Source organism: Canis lupus, chromosome 38, assembly GCF_003254725.2.
Source record: "Canis lupus dingo isolate Sandy chromosome 38, ASM325472v2, whole genome shotgun sequence".
Taxonomy (NCBI): Eukaryota; Metazoa; Chordata; class Mammalia; order Carnivora; family Canidae; genus Canis; species Canis lupus.
The window spans coordinates 21,687,464-21,703,037 of record NC_064280.1 but is presented as its reverse complement, the minus strand read 5'-3'; the positions used below and the strand labels follow the sequence as shown (position 1 = coordinate 21,703,037).

Below are 15,574 nucleotides of genomic sequence, written 5' to 3'. Positions count from 1 at the left end.
TGCCTAGGTGGGCGCTAAGGCGCCAAGCGGAACGCCTTCCGAGCGGCATCCAGCTGGGGCGCCGGCCTCGTGGGGCTGGGGCCGGGGCCGGGCCGGGGGCGTGGGGTGGAGGAAGCTGTGTCGGGGAACACGCCTGCCCCTCTGCCCCAGGATTCGGGGTAGCGGTCGTGCAGTTGGACTGACCCGGGGCCTCCAAGGGCACCCCGTCTGTCCCCCGGGTGCCTCCGCCCCCTCCCACCTGCCCGGCCCGCGGGTTAGCCCCACTGGCCTCCTGCATCTATCTCCCTGCTCTCTGGCCTCCACTGCCTGGTGGTCCGGCCACCGGGACACGCCCACAACCGCTTTCCAACCACCGCCTGCCCGGGCGGGGGCGGCGGGGGCCGGCGCTCTGCTCCCATCCCCGCCCAAGCCCAAGACCACCACCCACGTGCGCCGCCATCGCTGGCGGTTGCCGGGCCGACGGCCGAGAGAAGGCACCGGGGGCTCCAGCAAGTGACCCCCGACTCAGAGAGAGACAGGTGGCTCACCCTCCCCACACCCGGCCCCCTCTGCCTCGGCCCGCCGCCCCCACATGCCCCCAGCGCGGCCGCCGCCAAGTAGCACCTCACCAAGGAGCCAGCGGGGGGCCGGGGGTGGGGGCGCTGCGAGCCGCCACGACCTTTCTCCCGGCGGCAGGGGTGCTGCGGGAGAGTCCAAGCACCCACGGAGGCCCGAGGCGCCCGGCCTGTCGGTGGCCTCGGCTGGGGTCGGACGGCGTCCCGGACTGTCGGGCCTGGGGCGGAGCGAGACGGGGAGCCAGGCGAGCGTCCGGGGGAGGCGGCCGCGAGACGCCGAGACCTCCAGTCGGCCCACCTGCCGGCCAGCCAGCCAGCGAGGCCAAAAGGCTTGGGCCGGCCCGACGGAGCCCGCCAGGCAAGCCAGCCTTGGGCTCGACGGGGCGGGTGGCCTCGTGCGCACGCGCAGCCTCGGTCAGCTCGGGGCCAGGGAGACGCACGAGCGAGCTCGGGCTAAAAGGGGTGTGCGGCGGCGGTCTTGCGAGAGGAAGAAGAAAGGCTTCCCTGACCGGGAATCGAACCCGGGCCGCGGCGGTGAGAGCGCCGAATCCTAACCACTAGACCACCAGGGAGCGTCAGGCTGCGCGCCTGGCCCGTGCGCCCTGGACCCGGCGCCTCCCTCCCTACCGCCCACTCGCCTCTGCTTGGCCTCCAGGGCCCCCGCCGGGCCACGCGCAGCCGCCCGCCGGCCCCGCCGAGCCACCTGGCCGGACCGCCCGCCCGCCGCGCCGTCAAAACGCTGCGCGCCTCCTCCTCCTCCTCTCTCTCTCTCTCTCTCTCTCTCTCTCTCACACACACACACACACACACGCACTCAGCGTCGCGCCCGGCTCCCGGCTCCCATCGGGCCTGAGCACCGGGGCCCTGGAGCCGCGCAAAACGTTGGCCAGCTGCGTTGGCCGGGAATCGAACCCGGGTCAACTGCTTGGAAGGCAGCTATGCTCACCACTATACCACCAACGCTGCACAGCCCGGGCCGCCCCCGGACGCCGGCCCAGGCTCCGCACCAGCGCCTCCTCGCCCTCTCGCCACCGCCTCCGCCGCCTGCCGCAGCCCTGCCCCGACGTGCCGGCCGGCCGCAGCTCTGCGCCGTCGCGGGCGCCACCAGCGGCCGCCCGGCGCCCCACCCGCGCCACCCCCACGCAGCCCTGGCTGCTCCGCAGGCACGACCGCCCGCCGCCTCCGCCGCCCGCCTCTGGGGGGCGCTCTCGCCGCCCTGCGGCTCCCGGGCCCTCGGCTGCCCGCCGGGGAGCCCCGCCCCTTGCCCCCTGCCCCCGGCGCGCGCTTCCCTTCCCTTCCCTTCCCTCCCGCCACCCGCGCCCCGCCCCGCCCCGCCCCGCCCGCACAGTCGGCCCGGCCCCCACGGCCACCTCCACGGGCAGCCCGGCAGCCGGGCAGCTGTCCGTCGCGTGAGCGAGGAGCCCGTGGCGGCCAGCCTCCCGTCAGGAGGTCCCGGCTGGGCTGGGCCGAGCCCGCACGCGCCAGGGCGCCAGGGCGCCAGGGCCGACGAGGAAGGGCAGGGGGTGCGGGGGGTCGGGTCGACGGCGGGCAGGACGGGCCCCCGCGGTCGCCCCGCGCCTCTGGCCGCACGGGGCCGGGCGGAGGCACGAGGGAGGAGAAGGAGGACAAGGAGGAGAAGGAGGAGAAGGAGGGCCCTGGGGGCCGGCGTACGTTTGGGCAGCGCGGCGGCGGCGCCCGCGACCAAAAGAGGGCGTGTCTCGCCTCCCCGTCGGGGAATCGAACCCCGGTCTCCCGCGTGACAGGCGGGGATACTCACCACTATACTAACGAGGACGGCGGCGGCCGCCGCCCGGGCGCCCGACCCCTCTCCGCCCGCCCGCCGGCCTGCCTGCCTGCGTGCCCACGCCCACCCGGGCCCTCGACGTCCCGCGCGCCCGTCCTGCCAGGCGCCCGCCACGTGCCCCGGGCCACGGCCCACCCGGCCCGACCCCCCGGCCGCCGCGTCAGCGCGCACAGCAGTCCCCCGGCCCGACTCGGAGCGTCGCGCCCCCGGACCCGCCGCCGCCCCCGCCCAGCCGCGCGGGGATGGCGGCGGGAGAAGACGCCCGACACGGCAAGCAGGGCTGCGCGAGCGAGCCGGAGGCCCCGCGCCGGGGATGGGCCGCGGCGGGCGGCGGGGGCGGCGCGGGCGGCGGGGGCGGCGGGGGGCCGGACGCCGGCAGCAGGGTGCGCGCCCCGGGAAGGGGGAGGGGGCGGCGGCGAGGACCGCGGCGAGGGCGGCGGCGCCAGCAGAGTCCGTCGGCGGGCCGTTGGCCTCGTCGACCGGGACGCGAGTCCCGTCCGTCCGTCCGTCCGTCCGTCCGTCGCGCACCCACACGGCCGCCAGCCAGCTCCGGGGTCGGCGCCGGGTCCCAGCCAGGCGAGCGGCGGCGCGCCCAGGCCCGCCGTCAGGATGGCCGAGCGGTCTAAGGCGCTGCGTTCAGGTCGCAGTCTCCCCTGGAGGCGTGGGTTCGAATCCCACTCCTGACACGCCCACCTTTTGGCCCGCCCAACGCGGGCTCTCCGCACCCGGGCCTGGACGACGCCCTGTCTGTCCCGCCTTACACGCCGCTGCGGGCTGCGGGCTGCGGGCTGCGGGCTGCGGGCTGGCGGCGCCCTGGCACACGTGGCCCGGGACCCACGCAGCTGCAGCGCCTCGGCCCTCCCGGCCACAGGCTTGGCGCCCCCGCGCCCTCCCTCCCCCGCCACCTCCCGCGCCTCTCCCTCCTCCTCATCCCACGGCGGCCGCGGGCCTCGGCAACTCGGCAAGTCGGCGGCACGGCTCTCCGGGGGCTCCGTTTGCCCTCTTCCTTCCCGCCGCCGCCCCCTGCAGGCCAGCCGCGGGCCGAAATGCCGGCAGCCCCGCGCGGGCCGGGCCACGCTCCCACTGAGGGGCGCGCCTCGCTCGCCTCCTCGCTCTCCCAGCCCCGCCCTACACCTCCCCCCGCCCGCCGGGAGCGCGGGGTCCCCACGGCCTGTCCTTTCCGCCGGCCCCCGGCCCACATTCATTCCGTGGTCTCCACCCCCTCCGTCCCCGGGGCGCCCACGAGGCGTGGCCACCCGGAGGCCTCACCACGGCCACACGCCCGCCAGGCGGGCAGCCGAGCCCTCCGCGCGCCAGCCAGAGACGGGACCCCCGCCCCGTTCGCTGGGCCTGGCCCGGGGGGGCGGGGTGGGGTCCACCCCGCCGTGGTGGCTCCGGGGAGCCCTGAGCGCAAGGCAGCCCTGCCTCCCCGGGCCCCCTCCGCGCCGGAAGCCGCTGCGGGGCCGGGGCTCCAGGACGCCAGCGCGCTCCCTCACCGCGCCGCCCGCCAGCCAGCCAGCCGGCGGCCGCTCCGCCCAAGCGCACCTGCCGGCCTCACCCCCACCGCAGCCCAGCCGGCCCCGACGGAGAGCTGCGGGCAGAGCTCACACGCCTTTCTTTGGCCTCTTGGCTTGGGCGCTACTCGGCGGCCCCCATCTCCGACGACGACACCGACGCCGACACGCACACACGCGCACCCACCCCCCCCCACCCCGCGGCACCCCGGGAGCGCACACAATCCGAGCTCCGGGCCCCAGCCGGCCCCCGCCGGCGCGCACTGCACGGGCCGGAGAGCCATCCGCCCATGGGCCTTCGGGGGGGCGCCGGGAGGGAAGGGAAGGTCCGCGCTGAGCTGCGCCGGCCACAGACGCCCCGCGCTGCCTGGGAATCGGGCGCGGGTCAGGCTTGGCCAGGCTGCTCCTCCCGGCAGGACAGTGTCTGGCGGCGGCCCCGCCCCAGGGAGAGAGGGCGCAGGGTGAGCCGAGTCCGCCTCGGGGCCTCGCTGGGACCGTGGGCGCCGCGCGCCGGCCCGAGCCCGAGCCCGAGCCCGAGCCCTCGGCGCATCTGCACGGGCGCGGAGCCTGTCTTGCAGACCGCGGGCCCGCCGCCCGCCCCCGCGCAGCGGGTGCTCACCACTGGCCGTGCCGGGACGACGACGAGCGCCGCTGGGGAAGCCGTCTGGTGGCCGCCGCCACCGGTGCATGGGTGGTTCAGTGGTAGAATTCTCGCCTGCCACGCGGGAGGCCCGGGTTCGATTCCCGGCCCATGCAGCGCGCCGCCCCCTTTTGGCCGCGCGCGCCCGGCTTCCTCGCGCACGCGCTCAAGCCACAGGGCCTGAGCCTGAACCAGCTGTGCTCACGCCGGGGGCCCTGCCCTCCTGCCCCGCCCCGCTTCCCCCTGCCGACTTGTCTGTTCTGGTCTCTCGCCCGTGGCCGCCAGCCCTGGCCGCCACGCTCCACCCGGCTGCCCGCCCCCTGCCGCCCGACGTGGCCCAGGTCCCTTGCCCGGCCCCACGTTGTCCTTGCCCTTTTTCTCTCCATGACCCTGACCCGGACGGCGCTTCGCTCACCCACGTCACTTCAAGCAATGCTTCCAAGCACCGCCCGCGCCCGCCCGGGCACAGCCCACCTGCATGCTTTTCACATTCCCTCCCTCAATGGCTCATTCTACCCACACTCCCCAAACCCTCCTCTCTTTGCACGTCGACCGACCACCAACCATCTTGCCACCCCTCCTCTGGAGGGGCCCTCAGCCACTCCTTGGAGCGCGCCAGGGAGCCCCGTTTCACGGCCCGACATCCTCCCGTTGGCAGCCCCGGGATGCTCTCTATGGCCACCTGGCCGCGGTCTCCTTCAAACACGGGCCACTCCCCACTGCTAAAGTCACCGCGAGCACCAGGTCCATCCACCCTAGCCAGCACCGGCGCCAGCACACCCAGCCTCGAGGGACAGCGCCACCGCCACGGCTGTCACCTGCACGTCGGGTCCACGAACGGCGGCGCACCAGCATGGGCATCACGGCCAAGGGCACGGAGGTCACCTCCCCCCCTCGCCCGGCCTCCACGACCCCCGCAGCACTTGGTCCACCACCAACCCCCAGGACCACCATCCCCACACCAGCACCAGCACCAGCACCAGCACCAGCACCAGGACTACCACCACCATGCCAGAAGCAGTTGTACCAGCAGCAGCAGCAGCAGCAGCAGCAGCAGCAGCAGCAGCGGGACGTGCCCACCGCCAGCAGGCCAGCGTAGGCATGATCGCCAACAGACTGAAGTCCTCCGCGGTCACCGCCACCACCGAGGCCACCATCAGCACACCGGCACGGGTAGCATGGCCCACGGCCCTGAAGTCCTCCACCCTCCCTCACCACCACCCCACCAGCACCGAGTCGCCACCAAGCCCCAGGACCACCAGCACACCACCACCGCGATAGCAGCAGCAGCAGGACCGAGGCCAGCGCACGGGCAAGGGCATCGCCGGCGGCGGCACCGAAGGCCTTCCCGGACCCCCGACCCCCATCGCTCACCGAGTCCACCGTTACACCGGGGCCCCGGGGGACGCCGTCACCAACAGCGCCAAAGTTCGCCACCACCATCACCGGCGGCGGCGGAGGCAGCGGCGGCAGCAGCAGCAACACGAGTACCAGCGCCGCTGGCCCCTCCACCCCCACCAGCCCCTCTTGCCCGAACGACCCCACCCCTGTCACCCGCCTCCCCGTGCCCTCCTTTCCCAGTCCTCATTTGTCGATGATCGTGCGTTGCGTCTGTCCCTTTGGCCTCCCTGAATCTCAAGCCCAGGACGACACCTGACACCTGAGACGTGGCTGGTGGTCCCCATGACGATGACGGGGAATGGTCATCTCCGGGGCGGTGGAATTCCTCACCCCGTGGGAACAGCTCCGACACCCGGTCCCTCCCTCCCTCCCTCTCTCTCTCTCTTTGCCTCGCCCGGCCGCCGCGCAGCTGCCTGCTTGCCACCCCCGCCCCCTGCACCTCGCTCGCTCGCTCGCTCGCTCACCCGCTCTCGTCTGCCCGGCCACCCTGCAGCGCAGCCCAGCGCAGCCCAGCGCAGCCCAGCGGCCTCCCGGCACCTCTCCCGCCGCCGTCCACCGCCACCACGGGGTCTCCCAGCCCTCTGGCACCGGGACCCACTCCCCACCGCCACCCACCCCCACGTGCCACGTGCCGCTCCTTCCAGCCTCCAGGCTCAAACCCTCCATCTACCACCGACCCCTTGGACCCCACACCCACGTCCTACACTCAAGGCCGGCAGTCCCGGTCTCCCACAGGCTCCTCAGGCACACGCCCAGCGTGTCCCGTCCCCTACCTCACAGCTCGCCCGCCCGCACAGGTGCACAGGTGCAGGAGAGGCGCCGGGCAGGGTGCCCTGCCGCACCCGAGCCCCCGCAGACACCCTGCCTCAGTGGCCAGCCCCACTCTCGGCCAGTGCCCGCCGGCGCCACACGTCCCGGGCCCTCACTCCACGCACACACCCGGTACTCCTTCTCCCACTGCCCGGCTCGGTCCGCTCCTGGCCCTCCCCTCTTTCCGGGACGCTTTGCGCCTGTGCCCTGACCCCCGTGGGAGGCGACGCGCGGGGGAGAACACCCTCGTCCCGCGCTATCCCCCACCGTCGCGGACTCCCCGCACCCCCACCCCCACCCATACAGCCAGAGGGAGAGGCGAGGGCGCTGAGGGAACTGCCCGTGCTGACGGGAAGCACCCGGAGGCCCACGACGGGCGCTCCTCTCCACCGCCGCCCGACCGTGGCCCAATCCAGCCAGCGAGCCGCGGAAGGCTCACGCAGAGCGCGGGCCGGCCTCTGCGCCTCCGACGGAGACAGACGGTCTCTGGACACACAGCAAAGCCTTGGAGGGCCGGCGTGCAAGCGTTGGCAGGAAGGAGGCCGGGCGCTGCGGTTCACCTGCAGGAGCAGCGGCGCCAGGAGACCCGCACCCGGGCGGAGACAGGGCTGCAGGCTCTCCTGCCTAGGTGGGCGCTAAGGCGCCAAGGGGAACGCCTTCCGAGCGGCATCCAGCTGGGGCGCCGGCCTCGTGGGGCTGGGGCCGGGGCCGGGCCGGGGGCGTGGGGTGGAGGAAGCTGTGTCGGGGAACACGCCTGCCCCTCTGCCCCAGGATTCGGGGTAGCGGTCGTGCAGTTGGACTGACCCGGGGCCTCCAAGGGCACCCCGTCTGTCCCCCGGGTGCCTCCGCCCCCTCCCACCTGCCCGGCCCGCGGGTTAGCCCCACTGGCCTCCTGCATCTATCTCCCTGCTCTCTGGCCTCCACTGCCTGGTGGTCCGGCCACCGGGACACGCCCACAACCGCTTTCCAACCACCGCCTGCCCGGGCGGGGGCGGCGGGGGCCGGCGCTCTGCTCCCATCCCCGCCCAAGCCCAAGACCACCACCCACGTGCGCCGCCATCGCTGGCGGTTGCCGGGCCGACGGCCGAGAGAAGGCACCGGGGGCTCCAGCAAGTGACCCCCGACTCAGAGAGAGACAGGTGGCTCACCCTCCCCACACCCGGCCCCCTCTGCCTCGGCCCGCCGCCCCCACATGCCCCCAGCGCGGCCGCCGCCAAGTAGCACCTCACCAAGGAGCCAGCGGGGGGCCGGGGGTGGGGGCGCTGCGAGCCGCCACGACCTTTCTCCCGGCGGCAGGGGTGCTGCGGGAGAGTCCAAGCACCCACGGAGGCCCGAGGCGCCCGGCCTGTCGGTGGCCTCGGCTGGGGTCGGACGGCGTCCCGGACTGTCGGGCCTGGGGCGGAGCGAGACGGGGAGCCAGGCGAGCGTCCGGGGGAGGCGGCCGCGAGACGCCGAGACCTCCAGTCGGCCCACCTGCCGGCCAGCCAGCCAGCGAGGCCAAAAGGCTTGGGCCGGCCCGACGGAGCCCGCCAGGCAAGCCAGCCTTGGGCTCGACGGGGCGGGTGGCCTCGTGCGCACGCGCAGCCTCGGTCAGCTCGGGGCCAGGGAGACGCACGAGCGAGCTCGGGCTAAAAGGGGTGTGCGGCGGCGGTCTTGCGAGAGGAAGAAGAAAGGCTTCCCTGACCGGGAATCGAACCCGGGCCGCGGCGGTGAGAGCGCCGAATCCTAACCACTAGACCACCAGGGAGCGTCAGGCTGCGCGCCTGGCCCGTGCGCCCTGGACCCGGCGCCTCCCTCCCTACCGCCCACTCGCCTCTGCTTGGCCTCCAGGGCCCCCGCCGGGCCACGCGCAGCCGCCCGCCGGCCCCGCCGAGCCACCTGGCCGGACCGCCCGCCCGCCGCGCCGTCAAAACGCTGCGCGCCTCCTCCTCCTCCTCTCTCTCTCTCTCTCTCTCTCTCTCTCTCACACACACACACACACACGCACTCAGCGTCGCGCCCGGCTCCCGGCTCCCATCGGGCCTGAGCACCGGGGCCCTGGAGCCGCGCAAAACGTTGGCCAGCTGCGTTGGCCGGGAATCGAACCCGGGTCAACTGCTTGGAAGCGCACAGCTATGCTCACCACTATACCACCAACGCTGCACAGCCCGGGCCGCCCCCGGACGCCGGCCCAGGCTCCGCACCAGCGCCTCCTCGCCCTCTCGCCACCGCCTCCGCCGCCTGCCGCAGCCCTGCCCCGACGTGCCGGCCGGCCGCAGCTCTGCGCCGTCGCGGGCGCCACCAGCGGCCGCCCGGCGCCCCACCCGCGCCACCCCCACGCAGCCCTGGCTGCTCCGCAGGCACGACCGCCCGCCGCCTCCGCCGCCCGCCTCTGGGGGGCGCTCTCGCCGCCCTGCGGCTCCCGGGCCCTCGGCTGCCCGCCGGGGAGCCCCGCCCCTTGCCCCCTGCCCCCGGCGCGCGCTTCCCTTCCCTTCCCTTCCCTCCCGCCACCCGCGCCCCGCCCCGCCCCGCCCCGCCCCGCCCGCACAGTCGGCCCGGCCCCCACGGCCACCTCCACGGGCAGCCCGGCAGCCGGGCAGCTGTCCGTCGCGTGAGCGAGGAGCCCGTGGCGGCCAGGCTCCCGTCAGGAGGTCCCGGCTGGGCTGGGCCGAGCCCGCACGCGCCAGGGCGCCAGGGCGCCAGGGCCGACGAGGAAGGGCAGGGGGTGCGGGGGGTCGGGTCGACGGCGGGCAGGACGGGCCCCCGCGGTCGCCCCGCGCCTCTGGCCGCACGGGGCCGGGCGGAGGCACGAGGGAGGAGAAGCAGGACAAGGAGGAGAAGGAGGAGAAGGAGGGCCCTGGGGGCCGGCGTACGTTTGGGCAGCGCGGCGGCGGCGCCCGCGACCAAAAGAGGGCGTGTCTCGCCTCCCCGTCGGGGAATCGAACCCCGGTCTCCCGCGTGACAGGCGGGGATACTCACCACTATACTAACGAGGACGGCGGCGGCCGCCGCCCGGGCGCCCGACCCCTCTCCGCCCGCCCGCCGGCCTGCCTGCCTGCGTGCCCACGCCCACCCGGGCCCTCGACGTCCCGCGCGCCCGTCCTGCCAGGCGCCCGCCACGTGCCCCGGGCCACGGCCCACCCGGCCCGACCCCCCGGCCGCCGCGTCAGCGCGCACAGCAGTCCCCCGGCCCGACTCGGAGCGTCGCGCCCCCGGACCCGCCGCCGCCCCCGCCCAGCCGCGCGGGGATGGCGGCGGGAGAAGACGCCCGACACGGCAAGCAGGGCTGCGCGAGCGAGCCGGAGGCCCCGCGCCGGGGATGGGCCGCGGCGGGCGGCGGGGGCGGCGCGGGCGGCGGGGGCGGCGGGGGGCCGGACGCCGGCAGCAGGGTGCGCGCCCCGGGAAGGGGGAGGGGGCGGCGGCGAGGACCGCGGCGAGGGCGGCGGCGCCAGCAGAGTCCGTCGGCGGGCCGTTGGCCTCGTCGACCGGGACGCGAGTCCCGTCCGTCCGTCCGTCCGTCCGTCCGTCGCGCACCCACACGGCCGCCAGCCAGCTCCGGGGTCGGCGCCGGGTCCCAGCCAGGCGAGCGGCGGCGCGCCCAGGCCCGCCGTCAGGATGGCCGAGCGGTCTAAGGCGCTGCGTTCAGGTCGCAGTCTCCCCTGGAGGCGTGGGTTCGAATCCCACTCCTGACACGCCCACCTTTTGGCCCGCCCAACGCGGGCTCTCCGCACCCGGGCCTGGACGACGCCCTGTCTGTCCCGCCTTACACGCCGCTGCGGGCTGCGGGCTGCGGGCTGCGGGCTGCGGGCTGGCGGCGCCCTGGCACACGTGGCCCGGGACCCACGCAGCTGCAGCGCCTCGGCCCTCCCGGCCACAGGCTTGGCGCCCCCGCGCCCTCCCTCCCCCGCCACCTCCCGCGCCTCTCCCTCCTCCTCATCCCACGGCGGCCGCGGGCCTCGGCAACTCGGCAAGTCGGCGGCACGGCTCTCCGGGGGCTCCGTTTGCCCTCTTCCTTCCCGCCGCCGCCCCCTGCAGGCCAGCCGCGGGCCGAAATGCCGGCAGCCCCGCGCGGGCCGGGCCACGCTCCCACTGAGGGGCGCGCCTCGCTCGCCTCCTCGCTCTCCCAGCCCCGCCCTACACCTCCCCCCGCCCGCCCGCCGGGAGCGCGGGGTCCCCACGGCCTGTCCTTTCCGCCGGCCCCCGGCCCACATTCATTCCGTGGTCTCCACCCCCTCCGTCCCCGGGGCGCCCACGAGGCGTGGCCACCCGGAGGCCTCACCACGGCCACACGCCCGCCAGGCGGGCAGCCGAGCCCTCCGCGCGCCAGCCAGAGACGGGACCCCCGCCCCGTTCGCTGGGCCTGGCCCGGGGGGGCGGGGTGGGGTCCACCCCGCCGTGGTGGCTCCGGGGAGCCCTGAGCGCAAGGCAGCCCTGCCTCCCCGGGCCCCCTCCGCGCCGGAAGCCGCTGCGGGGCCGGGGCTCCAGGACGCCAGCGCGCTCCCTCACCGCGCCGCCCGCCAGCCAGCCAGCCGGCGGCCGCTCCGCCCAAGCGCACCTGCCGGCCTCACCCCCACCGCAGCCCAGCCGGCCCCGACGGAGAGCTGCGGGCAGAGCTCACACGCCTTTCTTTGGCCTCTTGGCTTGGGCGCTACTCGGCGGCCCCCATCTCCGACGACGACACCGACGCCGACACGCACACACGCGCACCCACCCCCCCCCACCCCGCGGCACCCCGGGAGCGCACACAATCCGAGCTCCGGGCCCCAGCCGGCCCCCGCCGGCGCGCACTGCACGGGCCGGAGAGCCATCCGCCCATGGGCCTTCGGGGGGGCGCCGGGAGGGAAGGGAAGGTCCGCGCTGAGCTGCGCCGGCCACAGACGCCCCGCGCTGCCTGGGAATCGGGCGCGGGTCAGGCTTGGCCAGGCTGCTCCTCCCGGCAGGACAGTGTCTGGCGGCGGCCCCGCCCCAGGGAGAGAGGGCGCAGGGTGAGCCGAGTCCGCCTCGGGGCCTCGCTGGGACCGTGGGCGCCGCGCGCCGGCCCGAGCCCGAGCCCGAGCCCGAGCCCTCGGCGCATCTGCACGGGCGCGGAGCCTGTCTTGCAGACCGCGGGCCCGCCGCCCGCCCCCGCGCAGCGGGTGCTCACCACTGGCCGTGCCGGGACGACGACGAGCGCCGCTGGGGAAGCCGTCTGGTGGCCGCCGCCACCGGTGCATGGGTGGTTCAGTGGTAGAATTCTCGCCTGCCACGCGGGAGGCCCGGGTTCGATTCCCGGCCCATGCAGCGCGCCGCCCCCTTTTGGCCGCGCGCGCCCGGCTTCCTCGCGCACGCGCTCAAGCCACAGGGCCTGAGCCTGAACCAGCTGTGCTCACGCCGGGGGCCCTGCCCTCCTGCCCCGCCCCGCTTCCCCCTGCCGACTTGTCTGTTCTGGTCTCTCGCCCGTGGCCGCCAGCCCTGGCCGCCACGCTCCACCCGGCTGCCCGCCCCCTGCCGCCCGACGTGGCCCAGGTCCCTTGCCCGGCCCCACGTTGTCCTTGCCCTTTTTCTCTCCATGACCCTGACCCGGACGGCGCTTCGCTCACCCACGTCACTTCAAGCAATGCTTCCAAGCACCGCCCGCGCCCGCCCGGGCACAGCCCACCTGCATGCTTTTCACATTCCCTCCCTCAATGGCTCATTCTACCCACACTCCCCAAACCCTCCTCTCTTTGCACGTCGACCGACCACCAACCATCTTGCCACCCCTCCTCTGGAGGGGCCCTCAGCCACTCCTTGGAGCGCGCCAGGGAGCCCCGTTTCACGGCCCGACATCCTCCCGTTGGCAGCCCCGGGATGCTCTCTATGGCCACCTGGCCGCGGTCTCCTTCAAACACGGGCCACTCCCCACTGCTAAAGTCACCGCGAGCACCAGGTCCATCCACCCTAGCCAGCACCGGCGCCAGCACACCCAGCCTCGAGGGACAGCGCCACCGCCACGGCTGTCAACTGCACGTCGGGTCCACGAACGGCGGCGCACCAGCATGGGCATCACGGCCAAGGGCACGGAGGTCACCTCCCCCCCTCGCCCGGCCTCCACGACCCCCGCAGCACTTGGTCCACCACCAACCCCCAGGACCACCATCCCCACACCAGCACCAGCACCAGCACCAGCACCAGCACCAGGACTACCACCACCATGCCAGAAGCAGTTGTACCAGCAGCAGCAGCAGCAGCAGCAGCAGCAGCAGCAGCAGCGGGACGTGCCCACCGCCAGCAGGCCAGCGTAGGCATGATCGCCAACAGACTGAAGTCCTCCGCGGTCACCGCCACCACCGAGGCCACCATCAGCACACCGGCACGGGTAGCATGGCCCACGGCCCTGAAGTCCTCCACCCTCCCTCACCACCACCCCACCAGCACCGAGTCGCCACCAAGCCCCAGGACCACCAGCACACCACCACCGCGATAGCAGCAGCAGCAGGACCGAGGCCAGCGCACGGGCAAGGGCATCGCCGGCGGCGGCACCGAAGGCCTTCCCGGACCCCCGACCCCCATCGCTCACCGAGTCCACCGTTACACCGGGGCCCCGGGGGACGCCGTCACCAACAGCGCCAAAGTTCGCCACCACCATCACCGGCGGCGGCGGAGGCAGCGGCGGCAGCAGCAGCAACACGAGTACCAGCGCCGCTGGCCCCTCCACCCCCACCAGCCCCTCTTGCCCGAACGACCCCACCCCTGTCACCCGCCTCCCCGTGCCCTCCTTTCCCAGTCCTCATTTGTCGATGATCGTGCGTTGCGTCTGTCCCTTTGGCCTCCCTGAATCTCAAGCCCAGGACGACACCTGACACCTGAGACGTGGCTGGTGGTCCCCATGACGATGACGGGGAATGGTCATCTCCGGGGCGGTGGAATTCCTCACCCCGTGGGAACAGCTCCGACACCCGGTCCCTCCCTCCCTCCCTCTCTCTCTCTCTTTGCCTCGCCCGGCCGCCGCGCAGCTGCCTGCTTGCCACCCCCGCCCCCTGCACCTCGCTCGCTCGCTCGCTCGCTCACCCGCTCTCGTCTGTCCGGCCACCCTGCAGCGCAGCCCAGCGCAGCCCAGCGCAGCCCAGCGGCCTCCCGGCACCTCTCCCGCCGCCGTCCACCGCCACCACGGGGTCTCCCAGCCCTCTGGCACCGGGACCCACTCCCCACCGCCACCCACCCCCACGTGCCACGTGCCGCTCCTTCCAGCCTCCAGGCTCAAACCCTCCATCTACCACCGACCCCTTGGACCCCACACCCACGTCCTACACTCAAGGCCGGCAGTCCCGGTCTCCCACAGGCTCCTCAGGCACACGCCCAGCGTGTCCCGTCCCCTACCTCACAGCTCGCCCGCCCGCACAGGTGCACAGGTGCAGGAGAGGCGCCGGGCAGGGTGCCCTGCCGCACCCGAGCCCCCGCAGACACCCTGCCTCAGTGGCCAGCCCCACTCTCGGCCAGTGCCCGCCGGCGCCACACGTCCCGGGCCCTCACTCCACGCACACACCCGGTACTCCTTCTCCCACTGCCCGGCTCGGTCCGCTCCTGGCCCTCCCCTCTTTCCGGGACGCTTTGCGCCTGTGCCCTGACCCCCGTGGGAGGCGACGCGCGGGGGAGAACACCCTCGTCCCGCGCTATCCCCCACCGTCGCGGACTCCCCGCACCCCCACCCCCACCCATACAGCCAGAGGGAGAGGCGAGGGCGCTGAGGGAACTGCCCGTGCTGACGGGAAGCACCCGGAGGCCCACGACGGGCGCTCCTCTCCACCGCCGCCCGACCGTGGCCCAATCCAGCCAGCGAGCCGCGGAAGGCTCACGCAGAGCGCGGGCCGGCCTCTGCGCCTCCGACGGAGACAGACGGTCTCTGGACACACAGCAAAGCCTTGGAGGGCCGGCGTGCAAGCGTTGGCAGGAAGGAGGCCGGGCGCTGCGGTTCACCTGCAGGAGCAGCGGCGCCAGGAGACCCGCACCCGGGCGGAGACAGGGCTGCAGGCTCTCCTGCCTAGGTGGGCGCTAAGGCGCCAAGGGGAACGCCTTCCGAGCGGCATCCAGCTGGGGCGCCGGCCTCGTGGGGCTGGGGCCGGGGCCGGGCCGGGGGCGTGGGGTGGAGGAAGCTGTGTCGGGGAACACGCCTGCCCCTCTGCCCCAGGATTCGGGGTAGCGGTCGTGCAGTTGGACTGACCCGGGGCCTCCAAGGGCACCCCGTCTGTCCCCCGGGTGCCTCCGCCCCCTCCCACCTGCCCGGCCCGCGGGTTAGCCCCACTGGCCTCCTGCATCTATCTCCCTGCTCTCTGGCCTCCACTGCCTGGTGGTCCGGCCACCGGGACACGCCCACAACCGCTTTCCAACCACCGCCTGCCCGGGCGGGGGCGGCGGGGGCCGGCGCTCTGCTCCCATCCCCGCCCAAGCCCAAGACCACCACCCACGTGCGCCGCCATCGCTGGCGGTTGCCGGGCCGACGGCCGAGAGAAGGCACCGGGGGCTCCAGCAAGTGACCCCCGACTCAGAGAGAGACAGGTGGCTCACCCTCCCCACACCCGGCCCCCTCTGCCTCGGCCCGCCGCCCCCACATGCCCCCAGCGCGGCCGCCGCCAAGTAGCACCTCACCAAGGAGCCAGCGGGGGGCCGGGGGTGGGGGCGCTGCGAGCCGCCACGACCTTTCTCCCGGCGGCAGGGGTGCTGCGGGAGAGTCCAAGCACCCACGGAGGCCCGAGGCGCCCGGCCTGTCGGTGGCCTCGGCTGGGGTCGGACGGCGTCCCGGACTGTCGGGCCTGGGGCGGAGCGAGACGGGGAGCCAGGCGAGCGTCCGGGGGAGGCGGCCGCGAGACGCCGAGACCTCCAGTCGGCCCACCTGCCGGCCAGCCAGCCAGCGAGG

At 75.1% G+C, this 15,574-nt stretch overlaps 1 protein-coding gene and 9 non-coding genes across 10 annotated transcripts; 5 read left to right on the top strand and 5 right to left on the bottom strand.

The window, feature by feature from the left end:
- Positions 1 to 1,054: 1,054 nt before the first annotated feature.
- TRNAE-CUC (transfer RNA glutamic acid (anticodon CUC)) lies at positions 1,055 to 1,126 on the bottom strand. The gene has a single exon. It is a non-coding gene; the product is annotated as a tRNA-Glu (tRNA).
- A 319-nt stretch (positions 1,127 to 1,445) lies between these two features.
- TRNAG-UCC (transfer RNA glycine (anticodon UCC)) lies at positions 1,446 to 1,517 on the bottom strand. Its single transcript has one exon. It is a non-coding gene; the product is annotated as a tRNA-Gly (tRNA).
- Positions 1,493 to 5,611, top strand: LOC118353609 (basic proline-rich protein-like). The gene is made up of 6 exons (XM_049106902.1): positions 1,493 to 1,831; positions 1,903 to 2,628; positions 3,006 to 3,180; positions 3,388 to 3,868; positions 3,928 to 4,555; positions 5,171 to 5,611. The coding sequence occupies exons 1-6, from the start codon at positions 1,493 to 1,495 to the stop codon at positions 5,609 to 5,611; spliced, it is 2,790 nt and encodes a 929-aa protein (XP_048962859.1).
- On the bottom strand, positions 2,277 to 2,348 carry TRNAD-GUC (transfer RNA aspartic acid (anticodon GUC)). The gene has a single exon. It is a non-coding gene; the product is annotated as a tRNA-Asp (tRNA).
- TRNAL-CAG (transfer RNA leucine (anticodon CAG)) lies at positions 2,962 to 3,044 on the top strand. Its single transcript has one exon. It is a non-coding gene; the product is annotated as a tRNA-Leu (tRNA).
- Positions 4,558 to 4,628, top strand: TRNAG-GCC (transfer RNA glycine (anticodon GCC)). The gene has a single exon. It is a non-coding gene; the product is annotated as a tRNA-Gly (tRNA).
- Positions 5,612 to 8,398: 2,787 nt separating the features above from the next.
- Positions 8,399 to 8,470, bottom strand: TRNAE-CUC (transfer RNA glutamic acid (anticodon CUC)). Its single transcript has one exon. It is a non-coding gene; the product is annotated as a tRNA-Glu (tRNA).
- A 1,156-nt stretch (positions 8,471 to 9,626) lies between these two features.
- On the bottom strand, positions 9,627 to 9,698 carry TRNAD-GUC (transfer RNA aspartic acid (anticodon GUC)). Its single transcript has one exon. It is a non-coding gene; the product is annotated as a tRNA-Asp (tRNA).
- Positions 9,699 to 10,311: 613 nt separating this feature from the next.
- Positions 10,312 to 10,394, top strand: TRNAL-CAG (transfer RNA leucine (anticodon CAG)). The gene has a single exon. It is a non-coding gene; the product is annotated as a tRNA-Leu (tRNA).
- A 1,517-nt stretch (positions 10,395 to 11,911) lies between these two features.
- Positions 11,912 to 11,982, top strand: TRNAG-GCC (transfer RNA glycine (anticodon GCC)). Its single transcript has one exon. It is a non-coding gene; the product is annotated as a tRNA-Gly (tRNA).
- The last annotated feature ends 3,592 nt before the right edge of the window (positions 11,983 to 15,574 follow it).

Excerpts from the sequence above, each read along its gene's own strand:
- LOC118353609 (XM_049106902.1), top strand. The coding sequence starts at position 1,493 with ATGCTCACCACTATACCACCAACGCTGCACAGCCCGGGCCGCCCCCGG. Across the intron at positions 3,181-3,387 it reads CTGGCGGCGCCCTGGCACAC|GCCAGCCGCGGGCCGAAATG; the intron begins GTGGCCCGGGAC and ends CGCCCCCTGCAG. Across the intron at positions 3,869-3,927 it reads CCTCACCGCGCCGCCCGCCA|CCCAGCCGGCCCCGACGGAG; the intron begins GCCAGCCAGCCG and ends CCCCCACCGCAG.